The following is an 18774-nucleotide window of genomic DNA, read 5'->3' on the forward strand; positions in this document are numbered from 1 at the left end:
AAGATAATGGATTATAAGATGTTATTTGAAAACTTCATTTCAAATTTTAAAAACCTACAACATACACAAAAAATAAAAAGCAGGAAATTAAAGATACCACCAGAGAAAATCACCTTCACAAAAAAGACAAGAAATAAGATAGGAAGGAAGAGAAGACCACAAAACAATGAGAAAACAAGTAACAAAATGGCAGTAGTAAGTCCTTATGAATAATACATTGAATATAAATGGACTAAACTCATCAATCAAAACATACAGAGTGGCTGAAAAGATAAAAAACAAGACTCACCGATCTCTTGCCTACAAGAAACATACTTCACGTATAAAGACACACATAGACTGAAACTAAAGAGATGGAAACAGATATTCCGCAAATAGAAATCTAAAATCAGAAGTAGTTATATCAGACAAAATAGATTTCAAGTCAAATATTATAAAAAGAAACGTCATTATATAATGAAAGGGTCAATTCAGCAAGAAGATATAATTGTAAATATGTATCATATATATGCACCCAATGCTGGGGCACCCATATATGTAAAGCAAATATTATTACAGCTAAAGAGAGAAATAGACCCCAGTAGCATAATAGCTAGAAACATCAACACCCCATTTTCAGCCAGACAGAAAAATCAACAAACATCAGACATAATCTGCACTATAGACCTAATGAACCTAATAGAAATTTACAGAACATTTCATTCAGCATCTACAGAATACACATTTTTGTCTTCAGAACATGGATTATTTTCAAGGATAGACCATATGTAAGGCCACAAAACAACTCTTTAAAACATTCAAAGAAAAATTGAAGTAATATCAAGCATTGTCTCCAACCACAATGGAATAAAACTAGAAATCAGTAACAAGAGGAACTTTAGAAACTATATGAACACATGGAAATTAAACAAAATGCTCCTGAATGACCAGTGGGTCAATGAATAAATTTAAAAGGAAATTTAAAGTTTTCTTGAAACAAATCAAAATGGCAATTCAACAGACCAAAATCTATGAGATACAGCAAAAGCAGTACTAACAGGAAAGTTTATACCAATAAGCATCTACATCAGAAAAGTAGAAAAGTTTTAAATAAACAACCTAATGATGCATCATAAAGAACCACAAAAGCAAGAACAAACCAAACCCAAAATTAGTAGAAAAAAGAAACAATAAAAGTCACAGCAGAAATAAATGAAATTTAAATTTAAAAAAATACAAAAGATTATTGAAACAAAACGTTTTTGAAAAAATAAGCTGGGCATGGTGGCTCACACCTGTAATCCCAATATTTTGAGAGGCCAAGGCAAGTGGATCACTTGAGGTCAGGAGTTCGAGACCAACCTGGCCAACATGGCGAAACCCCATCTCTACTAAAAATACAAAAATGAGCCAGCTGTGGTGGCACACACCTGTAATCCTAGGTACTTGGGAGGCTGAGGCAGAATCACTTGAACCCAGGGGGTGGAGGTTGCAGTGAGCTGAGATTGTGCCACTGCACTCCAGTCTGGGTGACAAAGTGAGACTCTGTCTCAAAAAAGAAAATAAAAAATAAAAATAAAAAAAAAAAAAAGAAAATCAACAAATCTTTACTCAGACTAAGAAAAAAAGAAGACCCAAATATATACTATCAGAGATGAAAAAGGAGACATTACAACTGATACCACAGAAATTAAAATTAAATTAGGATAATTAGAGACTACTATGAGCAACTATATGCCAATAAATTCGAATATTGAGAAGAAATAGATAAATTTCTAGACACATACAACCTACCAAGATGAAACCATGAAAAAATCCAAAACCTGAATAGGCCAATAATAAATAATGAGTTTAAAGCCATAATAAAGTCTCCCAGCAAAGAAGAGCCTGGGACCCAATGGCTTACTGCTGAATTCCATCAAATGTTTAAAGAAGGACTAATACTAGTCCTACTAAGATGATTCAAAAAATAGAGGAGGAGGGAATACTTCCAAAGTCATTCTGCAGTGCTAGTATTACCTTGATGATAAAACTAGACAAAGACACATTTTAAAAAACTACAGGCCAATATCTCTGATGAACATTGATGTAAAACTCCTCAACAAAATACTAGTAAACTAAATTCAACAACACATTAAAAAGATTATCCAACATGATCAGGTGGAATTTATCATCCCTGGGATACAAGGATGACTCAACATATGTAAATCAATCAGTGTAATACATTGTATCAACAGAATGAAGAACAAAAAGTATATGATCATTTCAATTGATTCTGAAAAAGCATTTGATAAAATTCAACATCCCTTTATTACCTGAAACTATGAAACTATGGAACTACTCCAAGAAAACATTGGGAAAACTCTCCAGGATGTTGGTCTAGACAGAAATGTTTTGAGTATAAGACACGACAAGCACAGGCAACTAAAGCAAAAATAAACAAATGGGATCATATTAAGTTAAAAAGCTTCTGCACAACAAAGGAAACAATCATTAAAGTGAAGAGACAACCCACAGAATGGGAGAAAATATTTGCAAACTACACATCTGACAAGGAATTCATAGACAGAATTTATAAGGAGTTCAATAACTCAATAGGAAGTATATCTAATAAAACAACTAAAAATGGGCAAAATATCTGACATTGCTCAAAAAGCAATGCTCAAAAGAAGACATACAAATAGACATTGCTCAAAAGAAGACATACAAATGGCAAACAGGTATATGAAAATGTGCTCAACATCATTGATCATCAGAGAAATGCAAATCAAAATGGCAATGTGATATCTCACCCCATTTAAAATGGCTTATATTCAAAAGACAGGCAATAACCAAGCTGGCAAGGATGTAGAGAAAAGGGAAGCTTCATACACTGTTAGTGGGAATGTAAATTAGTAGAGCAACTACAGAGAACAGTATGAAGGCTCCTCAAAGAAAGAAAAATAGAACTACCATATGACCCAGCAATCCCATTGCTAGGTATATACCCCAAAGAAAGGAAATCGGTGTACTGAAGAGATGTTTGCACGCCTGTGTTCATAACAACACTATTCACAATAGCCAAGAGAAAAAGAGAGTGCAAGGGAAACTGCCACTTTAAAACCATCAGATCTTGTGAGAACTCATTATCATGAGAACAGCATGGGAGAAACTGTCCGCATGATCCAATCACCTCTCACCAGATCCCTCCCTCAACACCTGGGAATTACAGTTTGAGCTGAGATTTGGGTGGGGACACAGAGCAAAACCATATCATTCCATTCCTGGTCCCTCCCAAATCTCACGTCCATTACACATTTCAAAACCTATCACATCTTGCCAACAGTCCCTCAAAGTCTTAACTCATTTCAGCATTAACCCAAAACTCCAAGTGCAAAGTCTCATATGAGACAAGGCAAGTCCCTTCTGCCTGTGAGCCTGTAAAATCAAAGACAAGTTAGTTACTTCCAAGATACAATGGGGGTACAGGCATTGGGTAAATACAGCCATTCAAAATGGGAGAAATTGGCCAAAACGAAGGGGCTACAGGATCCATGCAAGTTTGAAAGCCAACAGGGCAGTTATTAAATCTTAAAGCTCCAAAATATTCTTTTTTGACTCCATGTCTCACATCCAGGGCACGCAGATGCAAGGGGTGGGCTCCCAGGGCCATGGACAGCCCCATCCCTGTGGCTCTGCAGGGTACAGCCCCCACGGCTGCTTTCATGGGCTGGCATTAAGTGCCTATGGCATTTCCAGACACATGGTGCAAGCTGTGGGTGGATCTACCATTCTGGGTTCTGGAGGACAGTGGTTCTCTTCTCACAGCTTCACTAGGCAGTGCCAGTGGGAACTCTGTGTGGGGGCTCTAACCCTACATTTCCCCTCTGCACTGCCCTAGTTGAGGTTCTCCATTAGGGCTCCACCCCTACAGCAGACTTCTGGCTGGACATCCAGGCATTTTCATACATCCTCCAAAATCTAGGCAGAGCAAACCTCAATTCTTGTCTTCTGCACACCTGCAGGCCCAACACCTCATGGAAGCCACCAAGGCTTGGGGCTTGCACGTTCTGAAGCACCAACCTGAACTGTACCTCAACCCCTTTTAGCCACCGCCGGAGCTGGCACAGCTGGGACATGCACCATGTCTTGAGGCTGCACAGAGCAGTGGGGCCCTGGGTCCAGCCCGTGAAACCATTTTTTGCTTCTAGACCTCCAGACCTGTGATAAGAGGGGCTGCCTTGTAAATCTCTGACATGCCCTGGAGACATTTTCCCCATTGTCTTGGTGACTAACATTTGGCTTCTTGCCTCTTATGCAAATTTCTGCAGCCAGCTTGAATTTGTCCCAGAAAATGGGTTTTCTTTTCTACCACATGGTCAGGCTGCAAATTTTCCAAACCTCTATGGTCTGCTTCCTTTTTACACATAAGTTCCAATTTCAGACCATCTCATTGTGAATGCATATGACTGTATGCTTTTAGAAAAAGCCAGGACACATCTTGAACACTTTGCTGCTTAGAAATTTCTTCTGCCAGATACCCTAAATTATCTCTCTCAAGTTCAAAGTTCCATAGATCTCTAGGGTAGGGGCAAAATGCCACAAGTCTCTTTGCTAAAGCATAGCATGAATGACTCTTACTGCAGTTCTCAACAAGTTCCTCATCTCTGTCTGAGACCACCTCAGCCTGGACTTCATTGTCCTTATCACTATCAGCATTTTGGTCAAAACTATTCAGTAAGTCTCTAGAAACTTCCAAACTTATACTCACATATTTCTGTCTTCTTCTGAGCCCTACAACCTGTTCCATCCTCTGCCTGTTACCCAGTTCCAAAGTCACTTTATAGTAGGACCCGACTCCGCCAATACCAATTCTCGTATTAGTCTATTTTCACACTGCTATAAAGATACTACCTGAGACTAGGTAATTTATCAAAGAAAGAGGTTTAACTGAATCACAGTTGTGCATGGCTACAGAAGCCTCAGGAAACTTACAATCATGACAGAAGGCAAAGGGGAAGCAAGACACGTCTTCACAAGGTGGCAGGAAAGAGAGAGCACAGGGGAAATGGCCACTTTCAAACCATCAGATCTCGTGAGAACTCCCTCACTATCAGGAGAACAGCATGGGGGCAAACCAACTCCATGATCCAATCACCTCATACCAGGTCCCTACCTCAACATTTGGGGATTATAATTTGAGATGAGATTCAGGTGGGAAAATAGCCAAACCATATCACTACCAATGAACAATGGAATTCAAATTTTACAGAATATCATTTACCAGCAACAAAAATTTAAATACCTATAAATCAAACAAAATATGTGCCGATGCTGTATGCTGAAACAAAGCTCTATGAAAGAAATCAAGGACAGCCAAAATGTACCAATATATTGCATTCCTCGACTGGAAGACTCAGTATTATGATGTCAGTTCTTCCTGAACTGATCAACAGATTCGACACAATCCAGTCAAAGTCTCAGGAGAATTGTTCTCTGGATAGCAACAAGCTGATTCTAAAATTTATAATGAAAGGCAAAGAAACTAGACTAGTCTAAACAATTTTGAAAAAGAAAAGAGCAAAGAACAAAATATTCCTCCTGATTTCAAGAATTACTATGAAGTTATAGTAAATGTGGCAAAATGGTAGGAACATATATCATTGGAAATTAATCCATGCAAAAATGGTCAATAGATTTTTACAGATGTTGCAAAGACAATTCAATGGAGAAGTATTTATTTTTATTTTTACTTTTTAGAGAAAGGGTCTCACTCTTGCCCTTTCAAATTGTGCATTGGCACAGTCAGTGCACTGCAACCTTGAACTTCTGGCTGCCTCACCCTCCAAAGTAGCTAGGACTACAGGCATGGGCTACCATACCCAGCATTTTTTTTTTTTTTTTTTGGTAGAGATGAAGTCTCCCTCTGTTGCCCACAATGCTCTCAAAGTGATCTTCCTGCCTTGTCCTCTCAAAGTGCTGGGATTATAGGTGTGGGCTGCCCTGTTCAGTGGGATAATCTTTTTAAACAAATGGGGCTGGAACAATTACACATCTAAATGCAACTAAATGAATCTTGACCCATCCCTCCCAGTTTAAAAATCCAAAATGTATCATAGATCTAAATGTGAAACATAAATTTACAACACTTCTAAAAGAAAACAGGAAAATAGTCTTTGTGATTTTAGGTTAGGCAGAGTTCTCAGGTATAACACCAAAGTATAATCTACAGAAGCAAAATTTAAAACTTCTGCTCTCCCAAAGACACTGTTAAAAGAATGAAAAGACAAATCACAGACTGAGAAAATACTTCCCAATCATACAAAAAAAAAAAAAAGAAAAAAAAAAGCTTGTATCGGTTAAGAGCTCTTAAAACAAGTATGAAAGAAAAACAACCCAATAAAAATATGGGCAAAAGATTCAAACACATACTTTCCCAAATATATAATGGCAAATAACACATAAAAAGATGCTCAACATTATTATTCAGTAGGGTTATATTTTAAGTGACAAGTTTAAAAATTAGACAATGTAAAAAGAACATCAAAGATGAGAGAGAAATTCAGGAACCAATAATTTAGATGACAGAGTAAAAAACTGAGGGGAAACATTGTAGACATTTTTAAAAATTTGACGGGCTTTTAAGTCATAATGTTTCAAAGGCAGACATTGGATTAATATGTAGAAGTTGAGGGAATGCTTCAGATTCAATATCAAGGAAGAATTCTCTAATATGAGAACTGTCCAGAAATGAACTGTGCTGCTTCAAAAATCAAATTTAAGCCCCCTTACATTCACAATTTACAGACAAGCTGAAGGGATCATATCTTAGAGATATTTCCTGTACTGAATGTGCAGGTGAGTTCTAAACATATAAGATACTATAATTTTCTAAAGTTCCTTCAAATCCTGAGATTCTGTGGTTTTGGTTACTGTTGTTTGGCATCACGAGATTCATAATCATGTTTTAAGAACTTGGACTTTTAAACTTGCTATCCTTTTAATTAATAAGACTATCCAGATATGCCCTTGATGCCGGTAGCCAAGTAAGGTTGCTTTCCCCCATAATCTGTCAAAAAAGAGACTTGTTTTGATAACTAAAATCCAAACAAGCTGGAGGTACTTTCTCTCTCCTGCTTACAGTTTGCCAGTGACCATGTGTACCAGGAACTGTTCCATAAGATAGAGAGAGACTACTATTACATTCAGCCTGGCTTGCTCTGCCAGAAATTGGACTGCAAAGAGAGCCAGTTTCAGGGGTGTGTAAACTGTTTGCTATAACTGTTTTTGAAATTCTTAATTTATGAACAAGGGCTGGCAAATTATGTAGCTGTTCCTAGCTACAGTCTTTATCTGTAATTCCTCACCACCCACTCATTCCTTGTTATTTTGCAATCTGACTTCTGTCTTCACACTGGAATAAAACTTCTCTCTCTCAAGTCATGTATTGGCTAATCACCAGTTCCCATCGTCTCTTCTTAATCTTCATTCATTTTATCCCGTATTACGCATCTAACATTGTTGACAGACTCTCCCTTTAAATACCATTTTGTTTCCATTAACTTGTATGATTATGGTTTTCTCTTACCTCTGAATTTGTTAGATAAAGCCGAGTAGAATGATAGAATGAAATTAATAGTAATAATACTTTCCTCAGGGTTTTCCATTCCCTAGAATGCACCCATACTCTGTTCATAATACATATTGGTACTTTCCTATTTTCACAGACTGAGTGACAAAATGATTTCCAAATGGATAAATTTAAAGACTGAACTACAGTTCCTGCCTGGCTGGTACTATAAATCATATGCAGAGTTTTGGGAGTTTTGTTTTGTTTTGTTTCCCTTAACAGAGCAATGAAGTGAAAAACATACCAGTGTTTTCATCAGTTGAACATATAAATGGTCTTAAATTTCCTCGAGTCTCCTTCACAAAATAATCAATGACGCTGAAAAGGTTTGGGAGTGTTACCTATATTAATAGAGAGTGAGAGAAAACTCAGCGTCACATGGATAAAGGTAGAGTAAGAGAAGGCTCAATTGGAATCTAATGGAGATTACTGTCATTACTTCACTTCAATGGCATACTGTATGACCATAGTTTTACCTATCCCTGTGTCTTATTTCTCCTTTTTAATTGACCATGTGTCCATTCCCTGTTGAGGAATTACCACCTTTCCCATTGAACACAATCTGGTAGACAATAGTTAGGTGGCTTGCTCTCCCTCAATTAAAGCATAAGAATGTAAGCCAAGTGTGGTGGCTTACACCTGTAATCCCAGCACTTTGGGAAGTCCAGGTGGGAGGATCACTTGAGACCAGGAGTTTCAGACCAGCCTGAGCAACGTAGTGAGATCCTGTCTCTACAAAAATTGAAAAAATTAGCTAGGTGTGGTAGCTCACACCTGTAGCGCCAGCTGCTCAGGAGGCTGAGGCAGGAGGATTCCTTGAGTCCAGAAGTTCGAGGCTGCATGGGTTATGATAGTCCTACTGTACCCCAGCCTGAGTGACAGGGTAAGACCCTGTCCCTAAAAAAATGGGGGGAGCAAAAGAATGTGACTGAAGTTAGGCCAGAAAATGCTTTCTTTCTGAAATTCGAACTTGAAGAACAAAGAAGGATACCCAGTTTCCTTATCAGATAGTTCTTAGCACAAGTAACTGCTTCCTAGTCTTTGAAGGTTTGCTACCCTTCCAGTCATTCTATGTTCTTATAATAAATTTATTTTTTCTTAAGTTAGCTGTAGTTGGTTTCTTCTGCTTTAAAGCAAATAACCTTTAAAACCAGAGAATTTAAGCATTTTAGTATTTTATTGTAACAGGATAATTTGCTGGTCTAGGAGTAGATAAAATATGTCTCTACCCCTAAACTAATATTTTTATACAAGTGAAGTCAGAATAAATATACCAGAATATGCCAGATAACCTTGAAGAGGAAAAAGAATTCCTGAGCCAGGCGCAGTAGCATGCACCTGTAGTTCCCGCTACTCGGGAGGCTGAAGTAGGAGGATCACTTGAGCCCAGGAGTTTCAGGCTGGCACTATGATTGCTCCTGTGAACAGCCACTGTGCTCAAGCCTGGGCAACATAACTAGACTCCTGTCTCTAAAAAAAAAAAAAAAAAAAAATCACAAAAATACAACCTCATTGAGGGGTTGAGGGGTTGGGGATGGTGAAAAATGAAAGAATAATCCAGGCTATTAGTTTTCCTTACACTGTAGACTGTATGAGCTAATGACAGAAATGAGCCCCAGTTCACCCAGTTACAAAGATGTCACATTATTCTTCCTTGTCCATTGCTTGTAGTCACTTAGTTATTTGGATTATCCTTTAGCAATCTAGTTATCTGCCTTCTTTATTGAATTTCATTTTAAAAGTCTAGTTGGGAATGGATCTGATAACTGAGAAGCTTTGGGAGGCACTTATGGCAACGATGGAAGTGTGCTCTATGAATCAGCAGCTACCTTACTCTCTAAGAATTATGACCAAATATAAGAAATTCAACCACACTGTTCCTTTTTCTATTTGATCAACACAATGGGCCTGGAGAAGCAGAGGAACTAGGTAAATATAAATATCTTCAAGACCCACCAGTTCTATTTAAGTGATATCTGGAGACATCTTTCCTGACTCAATCTTCCCACTACTGCAGCCTAAAATCACAGAGCTATATTCTCTTTTTCAGCATCCTGGAATGTAGGCCACATCACCACATTCTCATTGTTTCAGAACAGTGTAAATACCAATTATCTCACCTGTATAAAAGGCATAACAATATCTACCTCAGGGTAATGATAACAGTTACATTGGATGATATATGTCAAGTGCTTAGCTATATCATTAGCCCCATGATACGTCAGCTAGGGTGGGAGAAAAGTTGAAGACAAATAGAAATCCTTTCTTCACTACTATGTTGCTATTAAGAGAGGATTTCTGAACTTCAGCATTAGAGGTATTAAAAGGATTAGGCATTTATAGATTTCTTCCCATTAGAAATAAACATATTTGAAGATGTATAATTGGTGAATGTTTAACAAAAATATCTTTCTTTCCCTGAATTCTTTCCACTTTTCTTTCCCTGCAAACCTTGAGAGACTTGCAGAGAAAGAAAAGTGGAAAGAATTTTTAGAAGCAAATTACCTTTTACTCTGCCTCACCCACCTGTTCCTGAATCTCACTTTCACCTTGTATATCTGCCACATTCAGGGGCCCTTAACTTGCCTGCTTTTTGCCAGCACTAGGAGGCTATAAGGAATCGGGAGGAAGTTCATCAACAACAACAAAATTAGCTACTTACAGGTTTTTCCAGTTCAATAGTGTAGTTTTGTCCTACACTCATCACTTTGTAGTGCTTGATTCTTGGCATGCTACAATGAAACAAATGGTTAGTCTCCATTTTATTATACCATTGGGTAAATGCAAACTAAAGTAAATATAAAATATCAGCTGTATAATCAACCTATGTTGTCATGACTATAGTTTGGCAAAAAAAAAAAAAAAAAAAAAAAAGCCTTGGTGGTTTTTGTTTTTCTGTTTACCTGGTTTGCAGAATGTCTTTTTATGGGTGCTACTCACTAGGGATATAGGTAATCTGAGTCACTGAGTGAGTAAATTAGAAAGAATAAACAGGGAAAAAAGAAATCAAGAATTAAAAATCTTTCAGGCAGAAATATTTTTTTTTAATGTCAGTAACCTAGAAAGTAAAAAACATAATAAAATTCTATTTAGATATATAAAATCAAATATATATTCTCCATATTAAGAGAGAAGTAGAAAGAATTATTAAAAGTACATTGCTTTCTACTCTACATTATCACCAGTCCAACCAGAAAGCCCAACCAGAAAGCCCAGAAAGCTGTTATTCATGTTAGCTCATATACCACCCTGGATATCCACTAACTTTGGGGCTGACTTAGAGATATGGAAAACACTGGGTCTTAGGCACTATATGAACATATAGATGATAACGTAAGTACATTACACGAATTGTAATGTCTTCCTCTTCTATAGTCACATAGCACTCAAAATTATTACCACTCAAATACAGGGTATTTTATTGATTATGAAATGTTTATGAACAAGAGGCATATCCTATGCATCTCTGTATTCTAGCATTAGGCACAGAATGGGTATTTATAAAATTGAGTTTTTAAAATATTAGGAGCTGGATGAGTGGGATGGCTCATGCCCGTAATCCCAGCACTTTTGAAAGGCCAAGGCAGGAGGATCACTTGAGCCCAGGAGTTAGAAAAAGACTGGGCAACATAGTGAGACCCCATCTCTAAAAATAAAAATAAAATAAAATAAAAAAATTAGCCAGGCATGGTGGCATGTATATGTGGTCCCAGCTACTCAGGTGTTAGGTGAGCAAAACCCTTGCGCCCAGGAGGTTGAGGCTGCAGTGAGCTATGATTGCGCCACTGCACTGTAGCCTGGGCAACAGAGTGAGACCCTGTCTCAAAAAAAAAAAAAAAAAAAAATAGGATCCCCCATCTGGTAATGTTATCTGCTAGAACTAAGCAAATTTATACTGAGATCAGAAGTCAGTATCCTTGTCAGTTAGTTTTGAACTAGCGTATATTTGTCTTGAATTCCCTTGATTTGTATGACAAGCATGTTAGGATGAAAACTTTTTCTAGTGTGGACAGGTTAACAGCATTTATTACTTTGTCATTTGATTGAATGACACGCTAATTAAGCATTTGTCCTATGTACAATAGAAGCTGTCTAAAACAAAAGTGTTCATCAGGTTAAGCTAGGCACAGGGTCTTTCCACCTTTTTAAAAATCGCTTCTCCTTTCATTTTCAGTTAGGACTGAAACTGAAGTCTTCTATTAAGGGAACTCTTCTCATCCACCATTGTATCCAAATCACCTCTCAATTGGATATCACAATGGAAAACAGCTCATAAATTCCAATAACCTACTTTCAAAACATGGGATAAAACCCAACCAACCCTTTCCCTTCCTAAAAGGCATTCAGCATTCCTTAATGCTGAAATTTCAGGAATCAGTTGCAAGTTGGTAAAGGAAGCATTTTTGGACACAGAAGGTTATTATATAGTACCCTTTCAGAGTGGTTGTATCTGGCTTTATCTTTATCACATCATAATAAGATCTTCGTAATCAGACAGTTACTTTTGAAAACTCTACAATTTCAATTAGAATTCCTGTATTCCCATTAAATAAGGGATTGCTGTTCGTTGGAAGACTGATAGAAAACTTGGTTCAAATTCCGATTCTGTCATGTGGATTCTCTGATCCTCATTTTCTTCGTCTGTAAAATGGAGATGGTGCCTTGCCTAACGGGGCTGCTGTGAGTTAATGTTTGCAAAGCCCTTAGTACAGTGTCTGGCACATTTAACCACTCGGTAAATTATAATCATTTTTACTACTTCTTAAATGTATTGTTTTAATGTTGTAGTTTCTGTGAGTCTCATCCTCTTCATTTGTAAAACATGGAAAATACTATCTGTCTCAAAGTTTTTATTTTGCCTGAAGGAAATGTTCGCCAGTACTCAGCATAGGACCAACAAATGGTAACCTATAAGGAGAACAACAATTGCTGTTATTAAAAGCCATCATATCAGCCGGGCGCAGTGGTTCACGCCTGCAATTCCAGCACTTTGGGAGACCAAGGCGGGTGGATCACGAGGTCAGGAGATCGCGACCACCCTGGCTAACACGGTGAAACCCTGTCTCTACTAAAAATACAAAAAATTAGCAGGGCGTGATGGCAGGCACCTGTAGTCCCAGCTACTCGGGAGGCGGAGGCAGGAGAATGGAGTGAACCCGGGAGGCTGAGCTTGCAGTGAGCCGAGATGGCGCCACTGGACTTCCAGCCTATGAGACAGACTGAGGCCCCGTCTCAAAAAAAAAAAAAAAAAAAAAAAAACCGCCGTCTTATCATCATCATCATCATCATCCATGGCAAAGCCGTGGAAGGAAAAGTGGCAAAGGTCAACAAGGCATCTTGGAACTTTTGACTAATACATTGAAATTCTGGAACAGAAAGAGGTGGGAAAAAAACTCCATTGAAGTTGCTTAGGTTTTGACTCTCTTTTTAGATATTGTGCTTTCCTTTCTTATTCTGTTTTGTTCTGCTTTTCCAAAGAAATAAAAAGAGATGAAAAAAACAAGATTGATAGAATTTGCTATATTAAGGTTTCCTTATGCTGACCTCAAAACAGAAGTAGCAAGTCTTTTTTTTTTTTTTTTTTTTTAAACAAAAGGTGTTCCCTTAAATGTTCTTAGCTTCTGACCTCAATTTTTGCAAATAAATACATTTTGGGTAAATGTTTCCTACTGCTTCGTTAGCTAATGGCTTTCCAAAGTTTCCATACTACTAGCTTGGTACCTAGTCATAACATTTTCAAGAAAACCAAACCAAGCCATGAAGTTCTGTTATAAGAACAGTTTTATGTCTTATGAATTCACGCACCACTGGGCTGGGTAAAGGTGGATGATAGTCTACACTGAGACAAGAGTCATCTGGTAATTTGGCATTGAATGGCTTTTGTTTATTCCTGAGAACAAGTCTTCCCTCCCACAGCTGCTCTGTTAACAGATAGAGATAATTTTATTTTCATGTACTGCTTTGTAAACCAACTTGTACTTTTCAGCGAATGTTTTACCAGACACAGTCATCTAACTTGCATGACTGAACTTTCTCCCATAACCTGTAAGAGAATGAATTGGTTTTGTGAGTAATACAAGTGTTTCCCAGTAGCCGAGGTTTCTACCAAATTCTTTACATTAAGTTGTACCATATAACAAGCTAAAATTCTAATACTCTCTACAACTGTTATCCTTTAAAATTAAGTGACCTGTTACATGGAAGGTATTAAATTCAGGTACTCTGAAACACCTGTTTTGAGGCAGTAGAGAATACATTTAACAAACTTTGACATCATAGATGGATTTGGCATGTAAAGAAAATTTGTGTAATACAGTTGATTTTTTCTTATCCACTTCCAGGTATAAACTATTTCTCAAAGCCTAAATAAGTGCATACTGACTCTAGTGTTAGAATGCTTTAGTTTAACCATACTTCTTGCTTTCCAAATATGAACTTTTGTAGGGGGAGAGTGATTAGTTTTATAAAATGTAAGTTTTGATGACCATCAGCTAACAAAAGCATGAATTTCTGTATGAATTCAAACTGAAAGTGAGCTTATTACATTTAGAATTATGCAACTTTGATATGAACTCCTTTTCCGTACTCTCTTATGAGCTTAACATATAACTTAAATACAATGCAATTGTGAGTGAAAACTGTGACACTATATTCAAATCCTAAGTACAGATAATCACTGTGTTTAGTCACAGACCACGTCTGTAGCAGAAAACAGTTATTTCTCATAGTTAATTGTATAGAAAATGTAATGAAAGTGTTGTACTAATCTAGACCACCTTAAAAGGGATCAGGCTGCTATTGTGCAAGAAATATGCAGTTTTTTTGTTTGTTTTTGAGACAGTCTTGCTCTCTTGCCCAGGCTGGAGTACAGTGGCAAGATCTCAGCTCACTGCAACCTCCACCTCCCAGGTTCAAGCGATTCTCCTGCCTCAGCCTCCTGAGTAGCTGGGATTACAGGCACGTGCCACCACACCCAGCTAATTTCTGTATTTTTAGTAGAGACAGGGTTTCACCATGTTAGTCAGGCTGGTCTCAAACTCCTGACCTCTTGATCCGCCTGCCTCGGCCTCCCAAAATGCCGGGATTACAGGCGTGAGCCACCATGCCTGGCTGAAATATGCAGTCTTTAAGGAGCTATCAAGTCTTGAGATTTTGTTCATTTCATGCAGAATAGTAAGACAGAGGTCACGTGTTAATGGATCAACCACTTAATCTGACCAAGAAAGGAATGACATTAAGGAAAAGAAAAAAATCACTCTCTTTGGTGATCTAATTTTACTTTTAAGCAGTTAGATTATGTTTCTATTAAAAATCTGCTATCTCTTAATTTTTAATTCAGTGTTACATCCTCTCATTTTTAAAAGTGGAAGTAAACAGTTAAGGATATGCTGTAGTTTATGTGATACACAATTTCCTAAATCCTGAAAAAGGACAAACTTCTTGACCAGGATACACTAAAGAGAAAAATCCACTTTTCTCCTACAAATTATTCTCAGTTCACTGATATTTAATGGCAATCATGACAATAAGAAAAATGATTTCTTTTGGATTTGTATCAAGATAGTCAAGTAAATTATAAATCAAATCAGGTTGTAACTGAAAAATCTATTATTTTTTACCATATTTCAATAGAGTTGAAAATTCATTAACTTAAAATGTTAGTTTATAATAAACAAAAAATAATGAAACCACAAGTTTAAGTTGACAGACATTCATTGTAGAAATATACACACAGAGATATACACACACACATTTCCTTACACAAAGAACCATGATCTGATTTACCATCTAACATTCTTGCCATCTGTTAAAGTGCCCATGACTAGTGTGTAAGACAAGGATCTGTTTACTGGCAAATGAATAAATCTTACTGGGCTGTGGCTCACACTAGCAATGTAGCCATAATGCCATGTTTTAAATTTGTCTCTGGAACTTGTTTCTTTTTAACTACCATTATTCACCATACGTGTCTTCATATTTAGAATTATAGATATTTATGGGGCAGATTAGTAGATAGATTCCTTGATAGATATGTTATAGTATAAAATTTAATAAAATAATATTATCCCCATAAGGAATAGCAAATTCAAAAGTCAAATTTCTGTTTATGCATGTTTATTAAAGAAAGTCATTTATTGAATATTTTCTTTTTTTTTTTTTTTTTTTGAGATGGACTCTTGCTCTGTCACCCAGATTGGAGTGCAATGGCGCAATTTCGACTCACTGCAAGCTCCGCCTCCCGGGTTCACGCCATTCTCCTGCCTCAGCCTCCCAAGTAGCTGGGACTACAGGCGCCCGCCACCACGCCCAGCTAATTTTTTGTATTTTTAGTAGAGACAGGGTTTCACCGTGTTAGCCAGGGTGGGCTTGATCTCCTGACCTCATGGGCCGCCCACCTCGGCCTCCCAAAGTGCTGGGATTACAGGCGTGAGCCACCGCACCCAGCTTATTGAATATTTTTATGTAGGACAAAACCTCGATATTTAAATTATATTATCAGTTGTGGAAGTATTAACTAAGCCAGAGTCCCCAATGAAGTGCAAGTTCTCATAGACTTTGAAAGCTGGAGTCTGGCCGGGCGCGGTGGCTCAAGCCTGTAATCCCAGCACTTTGGGAGGCCGAGACGGGCGGATCACAAGGTCAGGAGATCGAGACCATCCTGGCTAACATGGTGAAACCCCGTCTCTACTAAAAATACAAAAAAAAAAAAAAAAACTAGCCGGGCGAGGTGGCGGGCGCCTGTAGTCCCAGCTACTCGGGAGGCTGAGGCAGGAGAATGGCGTAAACCCGGGAGGCGGAGCTTGCAGTGAGCTGAGATCCGGCCACTGCACTCCAGCCCAGGCGACAGAGCGAGACTCCGTCTCAAAAAAAAAAAAAAAAAAAAAAAAAAAAAAAGAAAGCTGGAGTCTATTAAAAGATCTAAGTACCCTAACTACACAGAAAAATAACTTGGATTTAAGTGTTACTGACTTTATCAAAGTTAGACCATTTTACCAGAAAGAAATTAGTAACCTTGACAAAGAGGCTCCTAAGTGGCCCTTTTTTAATAAATAAGTCAGATTATGACAACAGTTCAGTGGCCTCTCATGTCATTCAAAGTAAAACCCTTGTCCCTACGATGATCTGTAGGGCACTGAGTGATGTGTCCCTACCCCCACCTCTGGAATCTCCTCTCCTAAGACTTTTCTCTGTGGTCATTGCATTGCAGTCACAGCAGCCTTCTTCTTTTCTTGAACAAGTCAAACATCCTTCTGTCTCAAAGCATATGCACTTGCTGCCTGGAGCACTTTTGCCCCAGATATAGGTAGGGTTTATTCTCTCACTTCCTTCAGCGCTCTGCTTAAATCAGTTAATAAAGTAGGTCTTCCTTGACCACTCTATATTAAAACAACCGCAACCATAAAAATGTGCTCCGTTTATCACCCCTGAGGGTTCCCGTCTCTCTCATCCTGCTTTATTTTACTCTATAGACCTTATTGCTACATATTTTTAGTTATGTGTTTAAGTCTTTGTCTCCCTACAAAATTGTAAACTCATGGAAGATTGAAGCCAGGGATGTTTTCCTTTTTATATTTTTATTGCTAGGCAACTCAAACCGAAACAGAGATGTTTGTTTTTTTCACTGCTGTATTCTCAGTGCCTAGAGTATTGCTTGGCATATAGCAGGTGCTTAATAAATGTTTGTTGACTTGAATGAATGAACAATACAACTATACCCAGGACCAAAATAATGTGTTATTCTTTCTTCTTCCCTGCCAATGTTAGCATTGGCTCAGTCTTTAGCATTGCTTTTATGACATTCCCTCCTATTCTTGTGGTTTTTTTTGTTTGTTTTTTTGTTTGTTTGTTTGTTTGTTTGTTTGAGACGGAGTCTTGCTCTGTCGCCCAGGCTGGAGTGCAGTGGCGTGATCTCAGTTCACCAACCTCCGCCTCCTGGGTTCAAGCAATTCTTCTGCCTCAGCCTCCCGGGTAGCTGGGACTATAGGCACGTGCCACCACGCCTGGCTACTTGTTTGTATTTTTAGTAGAGACGGGGTTTCACTGTGTTACCCAGGATGGTCTCGATCTCCTGACCTCGTGATCCATCTGCCTCAGCCTCCCAAAGTGCTGGGATTACAGGCGTGAGCCACTATGCCTGGCCACTTATGTTCATATTTTTAGCCCCAATGAAACACATAGCAGGTGCTGATCTGGACTTGTATTAAGTGATACCATGCTTTTAAAAATTCCATACATTAAAAAAAAAAATTAAACATACTCTGTCTCCTGCCGGATAGTGATGGAGTAGTTTCTACTGTCACTACCAGGCCTCAGGATCATATTTCCCAAAGAAGGGTTCTTCTGGAGCATCTCAGTTGCCTCTTTCCGGGACACTGTATAAAAACATCTACAGAGGTAAGATAAAAAACAGAATTTTTTTTTAACTGACAAAGATAATTACTTGAAAAAATACTACCAAAATAACTTTGAGAGCTGCAGTTGTTAACTTTTCTTAAAACTTCTGGTTTGATTATTCCAATTATGTAATTACAATGATCTATTATTACAAGCCTGTGTCACTCTGTGTATGCTAACGTTAAGGTCTTCCTTCCTTAATTCTTCCAAAGCCTTTTTATACAAAGAGAACCTGAAAAGTTATCTACTGATCAGTATATGATCATCATTACCAACAAGAATTAACAATGTATTCCCAGTCTCAGTTGATAAGTAGGTTCTTGGATAAATATTTATTGGGAGTTTCCTTTCAGGGATACAAAACATCTGTAAATGTTTCTCTTGTATGGTCTAAGTTTTAAACAACTGATATTTAAATATGTTTGCACTCACTTCTTTTGGTGTAATATGTCTTTCTATGGCATTGTTGTTATTTTTATGTGCAAAATAAAAAAAGCACTTCTCATTTTTATAATATACACATGCTCCTTGAATTATGATAGGATTATATCCCGGTAAACCCACTCTAAGTTGAAAATATCATAAGCTGAAAATGCATTTAATACACATAACCTGCTAAACATCATAGCTTAGCCTAGCCTACCTTAAAAATGCTTAGAACACTTACATTAGCCTATCGATGAGCAAAATCATCTAACGCATAGCTTATTTATAATAAAATGTTGAATGTCTCCTGCAGTTTATTGAATACTGTACTGAAAGTGAAAAACAGAATGGTGTATGGGTACTCA

The 18774-nt window shown here is 37.7% G+C and overlaps 1 protein-coding gene across 2 annotated transcripts in view; it reads right to left on the reverse strand.

Annotated features, from left to right (window-relative positions):
• STAP1 (signal transducing adaptor family member 1) overlaps nucleotides 1–18774 on the reverse strand; it is a 49964-nt gene that overhangs the window by 6539 nt on the left and 24651 nt on the right. For both annotated transcript variants that reach the window (XM_025385982.1, XM_025385983.1), the window contains exons 6-8: nucleotides 17847–17975; nucleotides 10251–10320; nucleotides 7833–7929 (exon numbers count right to left, since the gene is read on the reverse strand). In XM_025385982.1, coding sequence (XP_025241767.1) covers nucleotides 7833–7929; nucleotides 10251–10320; nucleotides 17847–17975 — 296 coding nt within the window. The remainder of the gene's footprint in view (nucleotides 1–7832; nucleotides 7930–10250; nucleotides 10321–17846; nucleotides 17976–18774) is intronic.

Source organism: Theropithecus gelada, chromosome 5, assembly GCF_003255815.1.
Source record: "Theropithecus gelada isolate Dixy chromosome 5, Tgel_1.0, whole genome shotgun sequence".
Taxonomy (NCBI): Eukaryota; Metazoa; Chordata; class Mammalia; order Primates; family Cercopithecidae; genus Theropithecus; species Theropithecus gelada.